Source organism: Sciurus carolinensis, chromosome 4, assembly GCF_902686445.1.
Source record: "Sciurus carolinensis chromosome 4, mSciCar1.2, whole genome shotgun sequence".
Classification (NCBI taxonomy): Eukaryota; Metazoa; Chordata; class Mammalia; order Rodentia; family Sciuridae; genus Sciurus; species Sciurus carolinensis.
The window spans coordinates 50,729,098-50,751,119 of record NC_062216.1 but is presented as its reverse complement, the minus strand read 5'-3'; the positions used below and the strand labels follow the sequence as shown (position 1 = coordinate 50,751,119).

Sequence of the window (22,022 nt, the reverse complement as noted above, 5' to 3'; positions counted from 1 at the left end):
AAAACTCTGTAGGAAGCCAGCCTTGGGGACAGTATCAATTTCCTGTTGTGATATTACAGCCAAAACCTGGAAAGCATGACATTAAGGTTTAATTATCAGGAAAAATATTTAAAAATCAAAGCATTTATGTATATTTCAGACTTCAACAGATTAAATCAGACAAACAGCATGAATAAAAGTGGCTCATCTCAGGCTAGTTGTCTGCATGAATACAGAAGGGAATGTTTATTTTTCAGGATAGGACAGGGCAGGAAGCAGCTCCATGGGAATACGAAGTTGGATTTTAATCCACTAGTGATATGGTTTCACTAATTGGTTTTATGTTGTATGCATAAAAGTGAATTTTTTAAAAATTATTAGTTTTTAAATTTACATGCACTCATCTGACTGTGTAGACGTCTGTATAATTCTGACTTTTGAAACATGCAGAGAACTGTGTATGTAGTGGTGATTACCACTACAATCAGAACGTGAAAAGTTCCATTAACCCCCAAAACTTTGTAGTCAGACCCTCTGCTCAGTCCCTAACCATGAAACCCACAAAAGTATCTGATCTAAATATCTAAATAAAACCATGACACATGTAGTTTTTTGAGACTGGCTTCTTTTACTCAGCATAATGCCTTTAGGTTCACCCATGATTAGACAGTTTGTTTCTTCTTTTCCCTTTATTTCTGTGGTGCTGGGGATTGAACCCAGGGCCTTGTACATGCGAGGCAAGCACTCTACCAACTGAGCCATATCTCCAGCCACAAAGGCCTGTTTCTTTTAATGCTGAGAGTAGGATTCCAGTGTGTGGAGGCACCACACCAAGGTTCATTACTTCATTCTGTGGAGTTTCCAGTTTTTGGTGATATGAATAAAGGTGCTAAGAATAGCTTTTTTGTGTGTGAACTTAAGTTTTCATTTCTCTGGGGAAATACTCAGGAGTGGTATTTATGGTAAATGTATATTTAACCTTGTAAGAAACTGCCAAACTGTTTTCCTGTACTATTGTGCATTCTCACCAGCAACGTACGAGAGTTCCAGCTGTTTTTCTTCCGCATCAGTGTTTAGTATTATTTTTTTTAAGCCATTCAAATAGGAGTGTAGCGATATCTCATGATGATTTTATTTCCCTGATGTTTAGTGATGCTGAACACCTTGTCAGGGGCTTATTTGCCATTCATATCTCTTCTCTGGTGAAGTGCCTATTCAAATATTTAGCTCGTGTTTTACCTGGATTATTTGTTTTCTAAAATTTGTTTATATTCTGAATACAAGAATCTTCTCTTAATGATACTTCTAAGAAAACAATATTTTCTCATTCTGATGAAGTATGATTTTTCAATTTCTTCTGTGGATCATGTTTTAGGGGGTTATGTGTTAACCCTTACTTAACCCAATGTCACAAAAGTTTTTCCTTCTGTTTTTTTTCCCCCAAAAGTCTTATTGTTTTTTATTTTACATGTAGATCTAGGGTGATTTTTTTTTAAAAAAAGATATTTTTAGTTGTAGATGGACACAATACCTTTATTTTTATGTGGTGCTGAGGACTGAACCCAGTGCCTCACACATGCTAGGCTCTACTGCTGAGCCACAAACCCAGCCCAATTCTAGGGTGTTTTTGAGTTAACTTTTTATAAGGTTTAAGGTTTAGGATAAAGTTCTTATTTTGGCATATGCATGATTGATAGTTCATTACCATTTGTTGAAAAGACTACCCTTCTCCATTGATCTGCCTTTGATTCTTTGTCAAAAATTAATTTGCCGGGCTGGGGAGATAGCTCAGCTGGTAGAGTGCTTGCCTTGCAAGCACAAGGCCCTGAGTTCGATCCCCAGTACCGCAAAAAAAAAAAAAAAAAAGAAAAAAAAATTAATTTGCCAAATTTGGGTATGGGTCTATTTCTGTACTGTATTCTGTTCCATTAATCTACAAGTCTATTTCTTCATAAATCACACTGTCTTGTGGCTTTACAGTTAAGTCTTTTTTGTTTTCTTTTTCTTTCTTTTTTTTTTTCCAGTACTGGGGACTGATCACAGGGCCTCAGACATGTGAGGCAAGTGCTCACCACTGAGCTATACCCCCAGCCTTTTACAATAAGTCTTAAAATCAGTGAGTAGGAATCCTCCAACTTTATTCTTTTTCAAAATGATTTTGGCTCTTCTAGTTTCTTTGACTTTATATACATATATTAAAAGCAGCTTGTCTATATCAACAAAACATTCTCCTGGGATTTTTATATCAATTATTTTAGTCTATAGATCAATTTGGGAAGAACCAACATCTTTACTATATTGAGTCTTCCAATTCATGAGTATGATGTTTAATATTTTTGGTTTTTTTTTTTTTTTCATTGAGAACTATGTTTATTATAATTTGTTTTTGAAAACAAGAAAATTTCTTGTTTTAGTTCTTTAAGTAGACCTTAATAGGTAAATTTCCCATTTAGAATTACAATCATTAATTGATTACTGTTATACATCAAGAATTATTTCAATTTACATTTTTTAAAATGCACTGTTTTAAAAATATTTCATACATATAAGAAAATACTAAAATTTAAAGTACATCAACTATAGCTTAAGAAATAAAATATTTCCAATAGAATTAAAGTATTTTCTCTCCACCTAAGTTATATTTATATATGTAGTAACTTCATATGAAATAATGAATTTAGAAAGTCTGGTGTTTTTTTTTAACATGGATTTTCAAATTCATATTGAAATATGACTGTAAGGTACATTTTGAGACCAAATTTAAATATTTCTCTTTCTTTTTGTGAGCCCCATAAAAGCATGTGGCTTCAAGGCTTGGAATTCAACTATGTTGCTAGTAATAGCAAAATACCCCTGACTGATTTTCTAGGCATACTTTTCCTCCTTCCTAACTACTTTTGTTTGTGGTGCTGGGGGCCAAACCCAGGGCTGAGTACATGCTAAGCAAGCGCTCCACCATTGAGCCACATAACCAGCCTATCCATATTTTTCTTCTTTAAAAAAAATTTTTTTTGACTGAGGATGAACCCAGGGGCATTTTTCCACATAGCTACATTTCTAGCTTTTTAAAAAAATTTTGAGACAGAGTCTTGCTAAATTTCTTAGGGTCTCACTAAATTGCTAAGGCTGGCCTCAAACTTGTGATTCTCCTGACTCAGTCTCCAGAATCTCTGGTACCACAGAGTGGCACAACCACACTCAGATTAAAATTGTTTTTATTGAGGTATAATGTACATATGATAAAATCCAGACTGTCTGTCTGTCTATCTATTTATCTATCTATCTAATTTTGGTACCAGGGATTGAACCCAGGGGCCCTTCACCACTGAACCACATCCCAGCCCTTTTTATTTTGGGAAAGGGTTTCACTATATTACTTAGGGCCTCATTAAATTGCTGAGGCTGGCTTTGAAATTGAGATCTTTCTGCCTCAGCCTCACCCGAGTTGTTAGAATTACAGGCATGTACCAATTGCACCTGGCAAAATTTTAAATGGTGGATAATATGTAATAAATCAGCACATTCTGTCACCATTTCCCCGGTTAAAACTGAATATATTCCCATGTCCCTGAAAAATTCCTTTGTGTCCCTTTAAATTACTTCCAAATTCCCAGGCAACTGGTGATTTCTTCCCTTTCAATTAGTTTTCCCTATTTTCAATTCTATTCTTGAATTTTAAGGAAACATCCATAGAATTTCTTAAGGTAAACTTACAGAGAGTTTATGAAACATGGAATCGTATGGCATATGCCTTCTTTTGCTCAATATAACATCTATGAAATTTATTACATGGTTGTGTCTACCACTAGTTCAATTCTCCTTATTACTGAGTAGTCTTCTATTCTATAAATGTATATGCCATGATTTGATTATACACTTACCTGCTGGTGAACATTTGGGTTGTTCCCACTTTGGGGCTATTATGACTAAAAGACTTATATGTAGTATGTCTTTTTAAGAACTGTTTTTCATCAGGCTGGTAGAACTTGGCTGCAGAGTTAACTTCCTATTTCCAATGGCAATGAGGGCTCACTGCTCATCTGAGTCACAAGTTACCAAGAAAAAGTGTGAGCCAGAAATTAGACAGGAATCAAGAGCCAGGAGACTGGGCTTGTATCCCAATGTACGTTCTAGAGTTAACTATACTTTCATTTCCTCATTTGTGAGGATACTTGTTTGTTATATGGGAATTCTCAGGAATCAGGAGCATTTTTGTAATTCCAAAGAATAAAAAGGCGCTTACCTGCTATTTTCCTCCGCATCCATGGACACACAAAGAGCCATACAAAAAGGGCGAAAAGTAGAGCAACACCAAAGGAAATGAGTGCTATTGCCCAGATGGGAAGTACCAGACCCAGCACTGGGGAATAAAAATGAACAGCAATGTTGTCACTGGTCAAGCCTCATCAGTCAACATGTTTTCTATTCTCCCAGTCTAAAATGAATCACCTGGAATGTGTATTTAATAAAACTTTCAACCAAACCAAACCAAACCAAACATACTGTACTCTTGGGTATAGAAAGCCATATTTTTAAGACAGTATACTTTGTAAATATGTACTTTAACTGGTCATTAAACTGATTATTAAAATGATACCAATTTGGCACAATCAGCATTTGAAGTTGGGAATAAAGCCATTTACTGCAGTAACTAAATTTCTAAGTGGACAAATGTGGCTAAGAAGGAATCAGCTGCCTTTCCCCCTGACAGGCAGCCCATTTCCACCAGCAGGAAGAAGCTGATGTGTGGACGCTGAACAGGGTTGCTGCCTTTTTGGTTCCTTATTAGTCAGCAGCCCTGCTTTAATGGCCCTCTGACCATATATACAACCCTTTTTTTAAAAATCAGCTTAGAAATAAAAGTTGTTCAAAGGACATTGACCTTCAAGCATAACTCTTCTTTGAAGTGTCACTTTATGGAATTATAATAGAAAAATTTCCATTAAAATCCAACAATGCACATTGAGCTGTAATTATATTGGTCAATAAAAGGGAGAACATGCACATGGTTTAGGAACATCTTTCCACAGTGCTGTCTCATCACTCTGATTTTGTCCATTTTCTGTCAGACATATTCATTAAGTATACAACTTAAATACTCATGCTCACCCATGAACACACACACACACATATAAGACCTACCACAGTTGTAGAGGTAAGAATTTTCAGAACAACTCATACATGCATCATCATGGAAATGTAAAATAATTACACAGTCATAAAAATAAGGCAGGCGAGGTGCACTGACTGGGAAAGAGGCCCAGAGTCCAATAAGTGATAACATATGCACAGTGTGACTCAATTTATGTTTAAAACAGAAAACAACCCCCACTTCCTTACTCCTGCCATATGTATGAACATACAGAAAAAGTTCTAAAAAGATGCAATGGTTTCTTCTTGGAGAAATGGGAAATTGGTGTGGGACTTTCACTTCTTGTTACATGTACTTTTAAAAACTGGCAACTTTCAAAATACACAATAAGAATGTCACTTTGTACATGGTTAAAACATTTATTTTAAATTAATGAACTATTTAAAACAGCTCTTAAATAAATTTTTTTAATGATGAAGGCTTTGTTACTTTGTTTATATAAATAAACCAGCTCCAAGTTGCTCAATCATTATTAAATATTTTGATAACTGTAAGAGGTTACAGAATGGGTAGCCAATAATACCAGGGATTAGTTATGTTGATATATATAAATATTTTAGAAAAACAAACAAAACAGAGCTACCTAGCCTTTTTATAGCTAGAGTGTCACTGGTAAGAATGTTGGCACTTGGACTGCTCCACACCCAAACTCCGAGTGACATACAGCTATGGACTCAGCATTTGTCCTCAGGCTGCACTGTTTTAAGTGGCAGCTGGTTCTACTCCAGCTCTGCCCGTGAACCTGAAGCCCAGCGCTGTACGTAAAACCACACGAGCTGACTCCACTGGGCCATGTCTGTGGCTTCCTGGCTTCTGCTATGTATCTGCAAGTTGTCCTCATACTGTGACAAAGGATCACTCCACAGCTATTTCTTGCCCAAGTTAGTGGTAACTGTTCATTTACCAGAGTCAAACTGATAAACTAACAGCATACCCACATTCTTAGAGCTTCAAAGCATTTGGATTTGGAAGAGGTTTTCCCTTCTGTGGTTTCATTGATGATAAAACTGTCAAGTGTGTTACTTTTGGCTTAATTTTATTAGCCTGATCTAAGAGAGGGAAGTCGTGCATATTGTAGGGGAGAGATTAATAATATGAGTTACATGCTTTTTTTTTTTAAGTGAGTGAACACTTTTGCTATCAGGTCCTATTTTTTTCTATTCATGCTGAGTAAGACCCAAAACAGAAGTAGAGAAGGCTACTTCCTGTGCTTCTTCAAGGCCATCTCCATGCTCCCCATTAGGAGCATACGAGGTCCTAAATGGTGACAGGATCAATAACTAAAAGGGGAACTGAGGTCAGTTTCAAGACTTTGATCCTTAACTAAGACACTAAGACACTGTATCCCCTGCAGTTTGTACCTCTGTACCATCACACCTGCCTTGCCATCCATTTGACCAGGGAAATGGCCAGAAAGTTCTGAGGTTACCCTCCAGGTCATAAAAATCTAGAAGGGAAAGTAGGGCATAGATATAACTCTGAGTGTGGGAGCAGTGGGGAGAAACAGCAAATAAATCCAGGAGGAGGGATCTAGGAAAACAGGGGGAAAGCTGTTCATAGTAAGAAAGGAGAAAGTAATCAAATGGGGATGGAGAGCTTACCAAATCGCTCCAGCAATTTAGTAATTTAACAGAGCGTTGAAAGAAACAAGGCATTACTTTTAAAGCCTGCACATAAGAAATGTAAGCTGATAACTGTTTGTTTTATACATCTCCACACTACATTAAATATATAAAATTGAGTTTCATGGTTAAAATAAAAAACAATTTAGTACAAAAATTCAGTATAGAAAAATACTTGAATCAATGTATTCAAGGCAAAACTTTTTCTCTTCTAACTGCTTAAGGTTGACTTATATACAACAAAATTGCAACAAAAACATTTTGTATTGGATTGTCTTCCTGGTGAGGGTCTCATATTGTTTACAAATAATTACACCTTCAGAGGGCAACGAGGCATGGCACGTTGGTTCGCTCTGTGGATAGACAAAGTAGGGCACAGCTTGAATTGCTCGTGTTCACTCAGCCAAAAGTGGCTTCCAGGAGCCAGAGCTGGGAGCTCTGAATCTCCACTCTCTGCTCTAGCCACTAAATGGCCTTTCATCTCCTGCGCCTCTCATTTTCTGAACAACAAAGATATGATGGATAGTGATTTAGCTCTAACCTCAAGCATCTTTACAATTTCAATCCAAATCCACAAAAGATCAGTAGTTTCAAATCATTTAGGGAAGAAATAAATGGAACATTTTATAAAAACTCCATCTCCATTGTTATTACTCTGCTATACCTCCTGTTTTTTCACATACAGAATCATTATTAGAATCTATAAAATAACAAAATCATATGAAACCAATTAGGTTATAGTTCATATCAGTCCCCTTCTATCCCTCCTTACCATCTCTTCCCTACAACCTTTCTTATTAACTGCACAGATTTTGCCTTTGGTTTTAACATAATACATGCTTATTATAAAATATTCTCAGTGTCTACCATACTGCATGATGTACAAAATATGAAATCCTCCTATTACCCTCCCTTTTGCCCTCCATTTCTTCCTAGAGAAAGTGGGGAATATTTGGTACATGTCTTTTCAGGCATTTTCTAGATACATACAAACACATTATAAAGTATTGTGAGGATTTCTTTAAAAAATTTAACAGTGGCAGAATTATTCTATATATACTGTTCCTTGCTTTCATTTGCTAGATGATAATATCTTGTGGCCATCTTTCCACAGTCACACACACACACACACACACACACACACACACACACAGAGGTATGCATAAAGACAGTCTTACCTGCTTTGTACTATCACTCTTTCTTATCCTGCCTTTCCTGATAAACTGAAGTTACTAGTTTTGTTTTGTTTTTCATCAACATTGCAAAGCGCTACAGGAGCTCCCTACATAAAAGGAATCTGTGAACAACTTCTTTAAGACAATCAAGTGTACTTTTGAAATAAAACATGCTATTTCTTAATTTGCTCTACAGTTGGGATTTTAAAAACATGGTACCAGTTCTCAAACCAGGGGTCATTTGTAATAGTTCTGGAAAGGAGGTGAATTTAAATCCAGGTGAATTTTGAATCCAGCCCTTGGTGATAACTGGACACTCTTCTCACCCCAGGGCTTCCCCAAACCAGGACTAGAAATTACTGCAGTTGAAATTCCTGCCTCTCCACTGTTTGCAATTTACAATCACAACATGAAATTCCCGAGACCCATGGAGAACAAAGCTCCTTCTTACAAAGCCAACCAGGGGCCTTCAGGGGTTGTTGATGTTCTGATTTCCTTGGGACTGGATCAGAGGCAGCTGTAACTGAAGGAAAAGGGGGAGGGGAGAAAGAAGCAAAGGAGATGGCAATGGAGAAGAGGAGGAGGAAGGGAAGGAAGAGGAAGAAAAAGAAGAGAAAGGGATAGAGGAAGAAAAGGAGGAGAAAGAAGGGGATAGAAACAGAAGAGGAAGAAGAGCAGGGAGAGGAAATGGAGGGGCAGTGTCAGAGGCAGCCATACCTTAGGTATAGGCTTGCTCTGGGGAAGCCAGAAACCAGGCTTGGTTATGGTTGAGAATTCATTTACTGATACAAAGGGGAATAAAGGATGATTGCTAGTTAGACCTTTGAAAGAGCACTCATTTCCTAAGAACTGTAATAAGGTAGCAATGTTTATGGTCCAAAAGGTAACTAGTGCTGTGGTTCTCCAACTGTAGCATGCATCAGCATCACTGGAGGGCCTCCGCTGAAGCATGTGTTGCTGGTGAAGCCAGAATTGGGGACAGGCAATGTAGAAATAGGGGATGGAGTCAAATAGGGAATCGAGTCAAATGGAGGAAATGGAGGCCATGAAAGCCATCTGCCTCTGGAAGTTGGAGACTGCCCTTGGAGAATGGAATGTCGAGGATCTTGGGAGCCCATTGATTACCAAATTTACCTGCCCTTGTCAGGGACTACAGGCAAGGAGCTGCTAATTAATGCCCCCTGGGCCCTTACCTGCCTGAATCACTTTGGCCCTCCCCCTGCCCCATCCCCTCCTCACTTTTTACATCTCACCTGCAAAACCAGGCCTAGTCAGGAAGGAGACAAAAGGGGGGAGAGAACTGGAGAACAAAAGAGACCTTAACCTATAAAGGATGTAGGGTGCACTCACTTCTGGGGATTCTAGAACATCAGCCATGGCCCCCTTCTCGCCCTTGGGAGAAGTCTGTATTATTACTAGTTTTAAATAAAACCTGCTTAATATGCTTGCCTTGGCATGCTTCTCTAGTGTTCAGACTTCAACATTAGAGGGAGCAGAACTCGTCACCAGTAAACGGCGGTATCACTGGGATAAAGTATTTGAAGTTCTGGATCGGCGCTGGGCCAGAGAATCTGTAGTTATGACATGTCACCAAATGATGCTGATGTGGCTGGTCTAGGAACCTCACTTTGACTTAGAAGTCAAATGTAATTACCAGAGGTTTAATGAACTGATCTGCTTTGCCTATTCAAAGAGGCATGCAACGAACTGTCTAAACATTGAACAAAAACCAGGTGCCACACAACTAAAGACTTTTACAACTAAAAATAAATGTCATGCTTGTATCTAACCCAATAAGCACTTCATTTCCTAAAGTTATTTTTGGTTCTTGTTAATCATTTTTTTTTAAGAACAAAAATGCAAAGGCAGTTTTTAAAAAGCATACACTCAGTCTCTGAAGAGTAAGAATGACTTTTATTTGAGGTAAGTCATGTCAGATGCAAAGTAAAACAAATCAAACAAAGCCTGAGTTATAAACAACTTAATAATTTAGAGGAACAGAGGAAATCAAAACAATATACTCTAACTCAACATTCAACAAATTCCCATTTAATTCATCTCCGTGCATACAAATGCTATTTATCAAAATCTCTTAAAGTTAAAACTGGGTAAGATTAATGCTGTCACTCATTTTTTTGTTAAGAGAATTTCATTCTTTTATCTCTGACGCCTCTGTGTATCACATGAAACTGTTCTAAGGAAGAAAGGGAACCAAGAGTAATAAATTCTAGAAGGGTAGACATATGTTGAGATAAATGGATCAACTCAGTCACTGTTAAAGTGACTCTCTTCTCAGCTCAAGCTTATTACCAAATATGTCATCACGGCTATTTGCGATAAAGCTGGACAAGTGGAGATGCCCCAAATGAGGAAGGAGTATGTAATTAAAGTAGAGTTTGAAGGGCAAATAATAACCTTTAGTGCTTAAATAAAAATAAGATTTGGACTCACCTACTGGATATTCTAGAGATATTCTCCAGGAGCCAAAATATTAGCAAAGTCCTTTTATGACTGAATGGAGGAACACAATGTTTGGTCCTTCAGGGTCATAAATTTCTCCTTTTTCCTCCTCTAGGCAACATCCCCTCCACCCACCAAACCTGGAAAACTTCAGGTAAAATGTTCCATATATGCAGGAAAAATAGAAAGATAGGATGACTCAGGATTTACTGTCAAGTTAATAGTTAACAAAACGAGGCTAATAATGACTGATGGTAGTAAAACAGTCGCTAACATGATTAAGTGAGTTATGCATTAGGCACCATGCTAAGTGCCCTGCCCACATTATCTCAGGAACCACAGTGTTCCTTTAATGGAGCTCCTACTACTGTCCCCAGGGACTTAGGGAGTTGAACATTATGTTTCTTACAGAACAGCTGCCCACCCCATACATGTAACAAGAACTCTAGGACTGGGAATATTTGTATTTCAACTGAATAATAATCTTCAACACCATTATGCAGATTTTTTTATATTCCTAATTAAGGAGGTGGCAACCTTCTACAAAATAACCAGTATATTAAGTGTATCATAACTATGACCACAGGGTTCAGGACTAGGCTGACTGGTTCAAATTCTGGTCCTGCATCTTACTAGTTATATGACCTTGGGAATGCGGTATTTCTGTGCCTCAGTGTCCCAATACAAGTGCAGTTGGCAATATCAACAACCCTCCAGAGGAGCTGTGGGGACTGGAAGGATTAATCCATGAGACTCAACCCAATACATTTATATTATCTATTTCTCACAACAACCCTATGAAGTATGTGTATTGTCCTTTATGTCTCGTCTACCATATAGTTTAATTTTCCCTAGAATAGTTTACTCTCCCAGTAAGATGTTCCTTTTAGCAAATGTGCAAATAAAAGTTTAAAAAAGAAGGGAAAAAGAAAAAGATTTAAAAAGACAGGACAAGTATATATAAAGTCAGAATTTAGAAGGAATCACACATTTGTATCCTGGCATTTAGAAAAAAACAAAACCAGGAAGCAACAATAGAGGGTAGAAAAAATGCAGAAACAAAATGAAATCATCCTATTTATACCAGTTCCCATTTCCAGGACTTGTCATTACGAGAGGCATCCTCAACCTTCATTAGCTCAGACTCTCTTCCTTTTCTCTCTTTTCTTTTCCTTTTCTTTTCTTTCGTGTGTGTGTGTGTGTGTGTGTGTGTGTGTGTGTTGAGAATCCAGTACCCCATGCACAGAGAGGAGTTTTGCTTTCTGTTCAGCTACTCGAGCTCCAAGAGCCTTCATGAAATTAAGAACGTGCATCATCATTCATGGGCAGGATTACATATGAAGATGTCTCGTTGTCATAGGTTACTTCCAGCACAGCATTCCTGGGCCTTCCAGTCACCCAGAAAGCACACACTTGGTAGGAAGGTTTTTAACTCCAGCATATGGAACTGCCTATTTTCTCTGCCTCTCGTTTTCTTTTAAAAATTAATCAAGGGCCACTTTGGAAAGTTTGTGGCAAACAGTGTTCATAGTCCATGAATGATAACACCTGAAGAGAGACGCCAAGCTGGCTGTGATTGAAGTGAGGATTCATCTCTCTCCTCCTCACTCTGACCTTCGGCTTTGTGCTTTTGGTATAAGTTAAATCCGCTAAGATGCCTCCCTGTCCTTTGCAGAAGTCACCCAGAGTCTGGAAGCCCTGAATGTAAGTAATCAAACCTAAGATCAATGTTTTGAATGCGACAGAGATGGCAAAGTAAAAGGTTATAAAATGTTAAGAATCATTTAAAAATAATTTTCAAAAAATTTCAGTACTGAAGTAAACAAAATATAATTTCTTAATAAAAAATCAGGGAAAATTACACCAAGAAAACCTAATTGGAGAAATCCGTAAGGTATTCCCCTCACTTTGGAAGATGGTACTTTTCAGTTGTAGTACAATGTTCCATTTAGCAGAAATTTTATCTTTTGAGTAGCGGTGACTTTTCTGTCAGATGTAGCCAAAAACTAAATCAAATCCATGACATTAATAAGATGAAAAACAATGTGAATTCATGTATCTATTGACTTCGTATTTAGTGTTTATACCGAGGATCTGGCTGTTTGCAGCACATCTCATAAAGTGAAACAAAGGAAGAATCCTCTCTACCAAATATGTACAGAGATTTTTTTCTTCATTACCCTAAACGGGGTCTTGGGGGGTCTCGCTATGTTGCCCAGGCTGGCCTAGAACACATGGGCTCAAGTGATCCTCCTGCCTCGGTCTTCCAAGTTACCGGGACTCCTAGTGCCCATCACTGCACTCTGCATATACAGAGACATCTAACAGGACATTACCAGTTCATCAACATTAAATGTGTGCACACAAGAATATTCCACACGAGTTTCTTTCTCTTCCTATTCAGAATGTAAAAGAATTTTTAACTGTCTCCTACCCCCAAATCAGAAAGAGTAATTCTGAAAAGGAAATCATCACTGGTTTCAGTATTGGCTTGTAGTTGTTAGATTAATTAAGCCGACATGTCTGCGTCTATGGATGGCCTATGTTGCCGCACTGTAGATGGCTGGTGGGTACTACTGACCACGTGCCTGCCCAGCACTAGGATTTCCATACCCTCCTGACCCTTTATTGCTCAGCAGTTAAGTGCTGTTAGATCAGGTTCTGAGACTCAGAGAAGTTGAGTAGGCTGCTTGGGCAACACAGTTAGGTAAATGGCAGAATGGGGATTTAATTCTTTTTTAAACTGAAAAGCCTGTTGCCTTTGTAGTTCATGAATTCCTAAGGTATTCAGAACAAGGAAGTGCATTACTGCTCTTTTCACTGCTCCATAATGACCATCAATAATGCTTTTCACTGTCAGTCAACAACAATGCAAAAGCCAAATAAATCAACACTGTTAGAAATAGAAAGCACCTTGCCTGCTGGATCTAAGTTTTCAGGGAATTCTTACCTGGTGCTCCTGTGTACATGATGGAAAAGACATTTATTGCTATAGTAGCAGCATAAAACAGTGGAAGTGCCCGGAGGCCATTGGGAACAGGGTCCTCCTGTGGAACAATCAGAGAAAGTGGGAGGTCAGGATTCCAGAGCCTTTGGAGGCAACACAGGCAAAATGACACAAGACACTGTTACAAGGAAGTCTCCCCAAACCTCACTGTGGCCCAAAAGGCTGGTGTGTTCCTGCATGTGTTCTACTGCACATCTACAGGAATGGCATCAGCTGGGGCCATCTCTTCTACACAGATGCACTTTCAAAGGGCCCACTATTGTGGCCAGCAGACACATTAAAGCACTACAGTCACATGAGCTGATGTCAGATTTAGAAATAGAAAAGAACTGTTGCGGGAGGTCAGTGCCTGGGGACCAAAGCCCAGAGCTCAGCAACTATTTCTCTGAAACCCCTAAAAGTCTACATTTGACAATTTTTTTTTTTTTTGGGTGCTGGGGATCGAACCCAGGGCCTTGTGCTTACAAGGCAAGCACTCTACTGACTGAGCTATCTCCCCAGCCCCTGACAAATATTTTGAGACTCTAATCTCTGAGGATTCTCTAAGTCAAATGACTTAAGGATTATTGTATTACTCTTAGATTTTACATGACTTTATAACACAAGTACTTTTCCATGTGCTATGATTTTCAAAATCTTTTTATAAGGTATAATGTTTGATTTCAACTATCAAGAGTAAAATAATTGTGGTTCTTTATCTAATAAAACATTTATTTAAAAACTATAGCCTTCTGTTATAACATTCCCTCAATTAAATATATCAATAAGAATGGTATCACACATGTTTGAGGTTAAATCATACCTGGGAAACTATTAGAAATTTAGTTTTAAGCATATCTACAGGATTTTGAAGCAATAATATGGCCAGGAACTCCCCAACACAGTATTGGCACACAGATATCACTTAATTATTTCAAAGAGAAACTGATTTCTAATAACCACACAAGATGTTCTTGTACATTTAAATAAGCATTCCACTTACTGAGATAAAAAGAAATGTCAAAAAATTGAGAGAGCTATCAAGGTATGAATAAATAGAGGCTATCTTAGAAATGCCTACAGCAAAATGCAAACATGTATGGAAATCAAGGATGCTTGAGACACAGTTCAACTCATCAAGTACCTATTCCAGAATGGTTCAAGTAGCCTTCGGCACTTGTCAAGAGGCTTGTGTTGACTGGCATTGAGATTTAAGGCATGTTAGAGCAGGGACAGAAAGTGATTCAACTGCATGAGAGCTACGGCCAGTTTAGGCAAGAGAAGTGAATATGAAGACAAATGGGCTGGAATGAGGGGTGAGAGAGACAGTCAGCGTTCCAACCTGTGATGTGACACGTGAAAAGAATGCAGACTGGACTGAAAACAAAACACTGGGGTGCTCAGATGCCGGCTGTATCTGGTTTGCAAAGCATTATTTTCTTGGGAACAATAGCTGTCCATAGAAAGATTACAAACCAATAAATTCTGAAGTTGGAAAGTCCCAAGTTTGATTTTTTTTTTTTTAACTGAATTGCTTCATGTTTTTCCAAATAACCTAATCTCTCTCTCTTTTTTTTTTATTCAGTGCTGGGGATGGAACCCAGGGCCCCCACTCATGCTAGGCAATACCACTGAGCTATATCCCTAGCCCCAAATAACCTACTCTTAAAACTCAAATGATAAATGTCTGATTAAGATTTGTCTCCTTTCTTCCACTTTTTCTCTCCCTCCCTTCTTTCCATCAGTCCATTTATCATCTTTCTCTACCCCTGCCAAACAAGAACTCATCACTCCTTTTTAACAAATACTTAACAAGTGTCTTTAAAGTATAGTGGTATAGTGACTGAGACTGTCATGGTTTTATCCTTACAGATCTTACAGTCAAACAGCAAACAGGCAACTAAGGAAGAAATTAAACACCACACAAGTGCAATGATGAGAAAGCATAGTGCTGTGGCAGGAGAAACAAGAGGTAACCAACCAGAAGCTGGGGTAGGAGGGGCTTCCTAGGAAGTGATACCTGAAAGGTGAGTAGGAATTTGCCAGGCAAGGATGGATTCCAGACAGAGGAAATAAAAAGGGTGAAGGCTGGCAGGCAAGACAGAGTGGCACCTTCCAAGATGTAAACAAATATTAGTATAGCTGTTCCAAGTCCAGGAAAAGGAATGGTGAGAAATGTTGATGGCAAGTTTGTACTTAATAGACCACTAGAAAATGCTAAAAGCAAAAAGCTGTATTTTCAAGCAATATATAGCTGAAAGAAGGCATGTCCTTGATGTGCTGAGTAACAGCATGCTATGGGAGTCCCCACTGGTCCCCATGGAATATGTTTCAAGGTCCCCAGTAGAGGCCTGAAACTGAGGATAGTACTGAACCCCTATATACTGTTTTTTCCTATACATACATACCTGTCATAGAGTTCAATTTATAAATAAGGACAGTAAGATTAACAATAATAATTAATAATAAAATAGAAGAATTATAAAAATATAATGAAAACTTAGGTGAATGTAGTCTTTCAAAATATTTATTATACTCATCTTGTGATGATATGAGATAATACAATGCTTACAGGATGAGATGGAATGAGGTGAATGATGTAGGCATTGTGACACAGTATTAGGTTTCTACCTAAGAGTTACTTGAATACAAGCATTGTGATACTGTCACAATAGAACTGATCATTGAAATGGCTATTAAATGACTAATGGGTAGGTAGCATATATAGTATGGATACACTGGACAAAGGGAATATTCACATCCTAGGTAAGATGGAGCAGGGTGGTGAGAAATTTCATCACAATACTCAAATTGGCATGCAATGTAAAGCTTCTGAATTATTTATTTTGGGAATTTTCCATTTAATATTTTCAGACAATGGTTGGTCTAAAATAATAGAAAGTAAAACCATAAATAAAGGGAGACTACTGTACAACACAGCAATCAAAGGTACTTTATTGCTTACAGAAACATTGCAATGAAACAACCAAGATGTCCAAGAACAGATGAATCATTTTTAAAAAATGTGGTATCTTTCATGAAATAGAAGATATTTAGCCATAAAAATCCTGTCATTTGTGATTATCATGGATGAAACTGAAGGGTGTTAGGTGAAGTGAAATAAGCCAGGCACAGAAAGAAAAACACTGTATGCTCTCATTAATTTGTGGAAGCTACAAGAGTTAAAAACATGGAAGTAGAAAGTAGAATGGAGGCCACCAGAGGGTAAGAAGGAGGTAGGAGTGGGGAATAAAGAGACGGTGGATAATGAGTACCAAATATAGTTCAATGGGGGAAGTAGCTTGCGATAGTTTGCATATTGAATAGCTCCCAAAGGCCCATGTGTTTGGTCTCAGCCCGTGGCACTAATGGGAGGTGGTAGAACTTTTAGGAGGTGGGGCCTAGTGGAACATTGAGGGTGTATATTAGGGAATATCAGGACCCTGCTCTCTATTCTTCCTGTTTTTTTGCTTCCCCGATCACAATGAAGTGAATAGGCCTCATCCCTCATGTGCTCCCTGCTCGTGTCTTCATGGGCCCAAAGCAACATGATCAAGTAACCATGGACTCAAACCGCTGAAACCATGAGCCGAAATAAAACTGTCTTCCTTATAAGTTGTTTATTTCAGGTATTTTGTCATAATGACTGCTGACTAATTCATAATTCTAATGCTATATAGCACAATAGGGTAACTATAGTCAGTAACAATTCATTTTATGCATTTCAAAATAACTAGATGAGAACAATTTAAAGTTTACCAATAAATAGAAATAATAAAATGTGATAAGGAAATATTAATTTTTCTGATTTGATCATTATATATTAGATATATATATTAAACTCTATCCCACAATAAGTACAAACATTACATGTGAATTTAAAAAATGAAATATAAAAAGGAAAAATATTGCAATAGTCCTTTGACAATCAAATTAAAAAATGACAATTAAGTTTCTCTTCAGAATACTGATTTAAGTTCTAATTTTAATCTTGTTCTAATTTTAATCTTATTTTATTTTTTAGACAAAATGAACCCCCTGTAGGTATATTTTCTTTTTTGTATCCTTCCCTCATATTAAGTCAGTGTTTCAAACTTGATATCTCCATTAAAAAGAATAGGAAAATATTTTTGGATTTGGGTAAGGAAATTCTCCAGATGTTTTTAATAACAATTTCAAAATCTTAACAATATCTCATTCTATTCTGCTTAACAGTCAGGAAATAATTACCTTTCTTTTTTGAGGTCTGAGCACAATTCCTGGGAGCATTAACTAATGAACTAAATCACAATTCCCAGAAACACTACTGGAGGTGCTATTTTCTGGGGGATTTGCTGGATACTTGATTTTGGCTCATTCTGGGCACTTATGATAACGTCAGACTAACTCCCCAGTATTGTGCCTTATAATGAAAATACAATTCTCCCTCAGGCCCCTCTTGCTATCAATTTCTATTGAGAAGAACCAAAATTAGTCGTAAATTTAATAAAAACAAAAACAGCTCACTTACCTTTTTTAAGATGAACATTCTGATCAATACAAACAGCACGCCAGACATGAAACCAGACAACAGTGGAGATATAAACCAAGAGGCAACTGAATGATTAAAAAAGAGTCTAATGAATGTTAAAATTCATAAATGTCATATTTTTATAATACAATGACAAGCAATATATATTATATACAGTAATAAATATCCCCAGAATAGTTTACTCAACTCAGAACCCAGCAGGCCCTCCTGACTCCATGCATTGCTCCACTCAGACACAAACACAGTGGCACATAACAGATTACACTGTCAGCTCAGTGGAGCAACTGTCCCACCAAGCACTAGCCTCAGAAAACAGATTCCTTTGATTTCCACTGAGCCTTTTCACCTGCAGGTCCTGTACTTGTTCCAACAGTAAGACTTTTTTAAAAGGTGGTCACCTTCCTTTAGATTCCCAGTTCTGGTGGCACACTGGAGCTATCTGGGGAGTTTTTAAAAACCAGTTATACAGTTATACTCTTAACTCCACTTCCAGAATTCTGATTTATCTGAAAGGTTTGGAATGAGGTTTGGGTGGTATTTTTTTTTTTTTTTTTGGTGGTGCTGGGGATCGAACCCAGGGCCTTGTGCTTGCAAGGCAAGCACTCTACCAACTAAGCTATCTCCCCAGCCCTGGGTGGTATTTTAAAATCACTTTCTTAGGGAGTTCTAAAGTGTAGCTAATTGATGACCACTTCTCCAGAGGACTGAATTATAAGGTAATTTTTCTGGTGGCTTGTGTCTCTGATTGGCAGCTCAGAGATCTAATTAACCTGGATCTCCTGAGGCGGCAGTGATTCTGGCAGAAAATGAGCAACACAGAGGATGTTGAGGGGGCAAAAGAGCATTTTTCACTATGGGTGCATGAGGCTGAGTGGATTTACCTCTTGCTAAAAGCATAGCCAGGATGTAGACCATTACTACTCTTGGAATGAGTGTTGACCTGTTTGGGTCCCTATAACCTACACCTATCACCTACAAGCAACACTAAAGTGCTTCCTCCTTAAGGGCAGACTGGACAGTGTCTTGACTGCAGGGAGGTTAATAACACTGGCCTCATTTGCCTCCCCATAACCATGAGTTCCTGGATTCAAGACATTTTCCTTATTTCCGGCTTATTCTTTCTCTGACCTTTACAGTGACTTCAATCAAATAAATTTCTCTTCTGCCTGAGAAGAACAAATAGATATTGATTTTCAAAGCTGGATGACAATGTAAAATTTTAAAAGAATGGAGTTTAAAACTGTCTAACACATAACAGTTCACAATCTCCTTTAACAGAAATTCTAAGGGGGAAAGCATAACTCATACCATACAGGTCTTCTAAACTGTTAACATTTGAAGGGAAAAATATAAAGTAACTTTTAATAAAACTTACTCTAGAAAAGGTAAACTTTCCTTCTTATAGGTAAAAGAAAATGGCAATTACCAATCTTGACAAGCTCCATCCACTGCACACCTTTTGTACCAATTGCAACAAGTGAGAATCCTATGGTAGAACCAACAATGCAATGAGTTCCTGAGATTGGAAGTCTCAGGAAGGAAGCAATCAGCTGCCAAACAGCTGAACCTGTAGATTGAAAGACAAAAAATGAAATAAAAATCAGACATATAGTATGGCCTTAGCCACCAAGGGAAGAAACCTGAATTATTCTCCATAACAGCATTTCCCTGAGTTTAATTTTCTATAGATTGTTTCTTTACAAAGTGCTGAGATCCAGACAAAAATTGCTCAATTAACTTTAAGGAAGGACTATTCTTCTTTAACATGAAGAGATTATGATGTCTAGGTACTTAAAGACGTGTCTCCTGATGCCAGTTATCACTTGCCTTTGTCCCATAAGGGTGAGTATGCCCATGATGAACTTGTTTTGGTGTGAAGTTTGGCCAAAACCAGCAAGAGATTAAAGACTACCACACACAGAAAGATAAGAAAGGCAGCACACTGGGGAAAATTTTTGTTACAGTTATGCCTTATAGTCATGTAATGAGGAGGGCTAGAGGTTGTCCATGTCATATTAGTCTGTAAAAGAGTGCAAAATACCACATTAAGAAATTTTTTTTGCCTCTCATATGAAAAACAACTGTGATATTTAGCCCAAAGTTGGGCATCTGCTTTCAGATCCTGCTGGTGTGTTTGGGAGCCCTTCGTGTAGCTTTGTGTCCTCTCCTTCCATTCCACCACTCTTTCCTAGGCTTAATATTTTTCTAGGCTACAGTTCACTTGAGATATTTTCATAAGCAGATCAGATTTTGCAGTGAGTATTAAAAGCATCAGCTGGGAGAGATCGCTTTCAGAAGCAGTTGCTGAAAAGCCTGTACAGAACTGTACAGGAATAAAGAGTCTGGCAGATAAGCTGGGTACATTATTAATCCCAAATGTTAATTGTGGAAGCCCGGTTGCTTGGCAGCACAGCACCTCTTTAGGCAGACCCCTGGCATTTCCTTCAAAGACATCTGAGTTACAGAAGGGTCATTTATGGCTGCACAGGTCCCAGTTTGTGAGGCAACATGGACAGCTGCTCCAGTGAGGGCCAGGCGTGCTGACCTTTGAGCTGAGGCCGGCTGTGACCCTGTGTCTATCCCTGAATCGTGTGTTGGGAGAAGAAGGGGCCAGCTTTGTGCTGCCAAGCTGGTAACAGGCTCCATGGCAGCACCTAGGCTTCCCTGAGGACAATTCCTTAAGCTTTACATCTGAGCCCTGGGCTCCACAGGGACTAAGTTGTTCTAAAAATAAAGCCAGAGTTTGGAGCAAGTTTCATAGCCAGAACCATCACTTAAATCTAGGAATGTAAGAGCATGGTAAAACTCACTCTGTTGCATTCAGACAGGATTTTCCTTCCTGAAAGGTGCTCTCCTTTCTCTGGCTGACTTTGTAAAATATATACTGGAGGAGAGTTTGTAAGGAAGGGTAAGGGGTGTGGGAACTGCCTGCAAGGGGAAGAAGGAAGAGAGAGAAACAGGGAGGGAGGAAGGGAAAGAGAGAGAGAGAGAGAGAGCAGAAGAAGGAGGAGGAGGAGGAGGAGGAGGAGGGGGAGGAGGAGAAGGAGAAGAAAGGAACAGCAGTAAGGGGGGGAAGATGGAGGTAGGCATGGCATGGGGACCTGGATGTGGGTGGGAACCTCCTAACCCTCTGGAACAGCTGAAGGTAAATGGGATTACATTCACATCCAGAAGAAAAAAGGGGAAAAGAGAGATTTTAATGTAAGATAATAACATCCTACAAAGAGGAAAGGGATTAACTATGGGATAAGGATGTAAGAAAAACCTAGGGAAAAGGGCAAGACAGGCATCTTTGAGGCAGCAGGATCCTGGGAAGATGGAAGAAGTGGCAGAGCAAAGGTTGAGGGTCATAGTAGAGACAGGTGTAGATGAAGGTGGAGCACAGACCAGAAAGAGGAGATGGAGGATAGCAGGGACTGGGCAGGGCTTGGCAGCCTAGATGCTGAGCAGCCATAAGGGGTCTATATGCTTCTTACGGCAGTTCAAGGAAATAGTTTGCGCCAGTGTGGGTATTTCCATGAGGAGATGCTGAGTTTTGAATTCTCAGTAGGTATTGGCAACAGTTGGTGGTTTCATACAAAGTAGACAACTGCTTTAGGGCTGAATAAGAGTGTCAGAAGGTAACTTGTTCAGGAAGTAGAGATGGCATTAACAATTTCATCTACCCAACCAACTTGACTCTAACATAACTCTAACAGAAAAACAGAGGCCCATAGGATGGGGGAGAATTTATTGAAGAAAAAAAAAAAGAGAGAGAGAGAACACAATAAAATAGAATAAAAGGGCAGGGAGAGAGAGGGAGAAGAAAAAACTGAAGGTAGAATTTCAAGAGGAAGACTAGAAGAATCTGGACTTCTGAACAAAATTAGCTTTGGTTTGGGCCAATAATAATTATGCTACCATCTTAAATATATACAGCTCCTCTGCAAGGAGTTCTGTTTTTAAAATCTAGGTAATTCAAATAAACTCCCCCAATCCCAAATACATACTGGCTTTGAAATTCAACTAATCATGCATGAAAAAAAAAAAGAAAAGAAAAGAAAAGAAAAAGAAAGAGAGAAAAAAACCAAAGCAAACAATCATGTTATTGAAGCAAAACCTCAAATTGCTTTGGTAA

The 22,022-nt window shown here is 38.4% G+C and overlaps 1 protein-coding gene across 9 annotated transcripts in view; it reads right to left on the bottom strand.

Annotated features, from left to right (window-relative positions):
• Positions 1 to 22,022, bottom strand: part of Slc20a2 (solute carrier family 20 member 2) — a 100,388-nt gene that overhangs the window by 21,740 nt on the left and 56,626 nt on the right. For all 9 annotated transcript variants that reach the window (XM_047551095.1, XM_047551096.1, XM_047551099.1 and 6 more), the window contains 4 exons: positions 19,332 to 19,472; positions 17,885 to 17,970; positions 13,339 to 13,435; positions 4,223 to 4,339 (listed from right to left, as the gene is read on the bottom strand). In XM_047551095.1, coding sequence (XP_047407051.1) covers positions 4,223 to 4,339; positions 13,339 to 13,435; positions 17,885 to 17,970; positions 19,332 to 19,472 — 441 coding nt within the window. The remainder of the gene's footprint in view (positions 1 to 4,222; positions 4,340 to 13,338; positions 13,436 to 17,884; positions 17,971 to 19,331; positions 19,473 to 22,022) is intronic.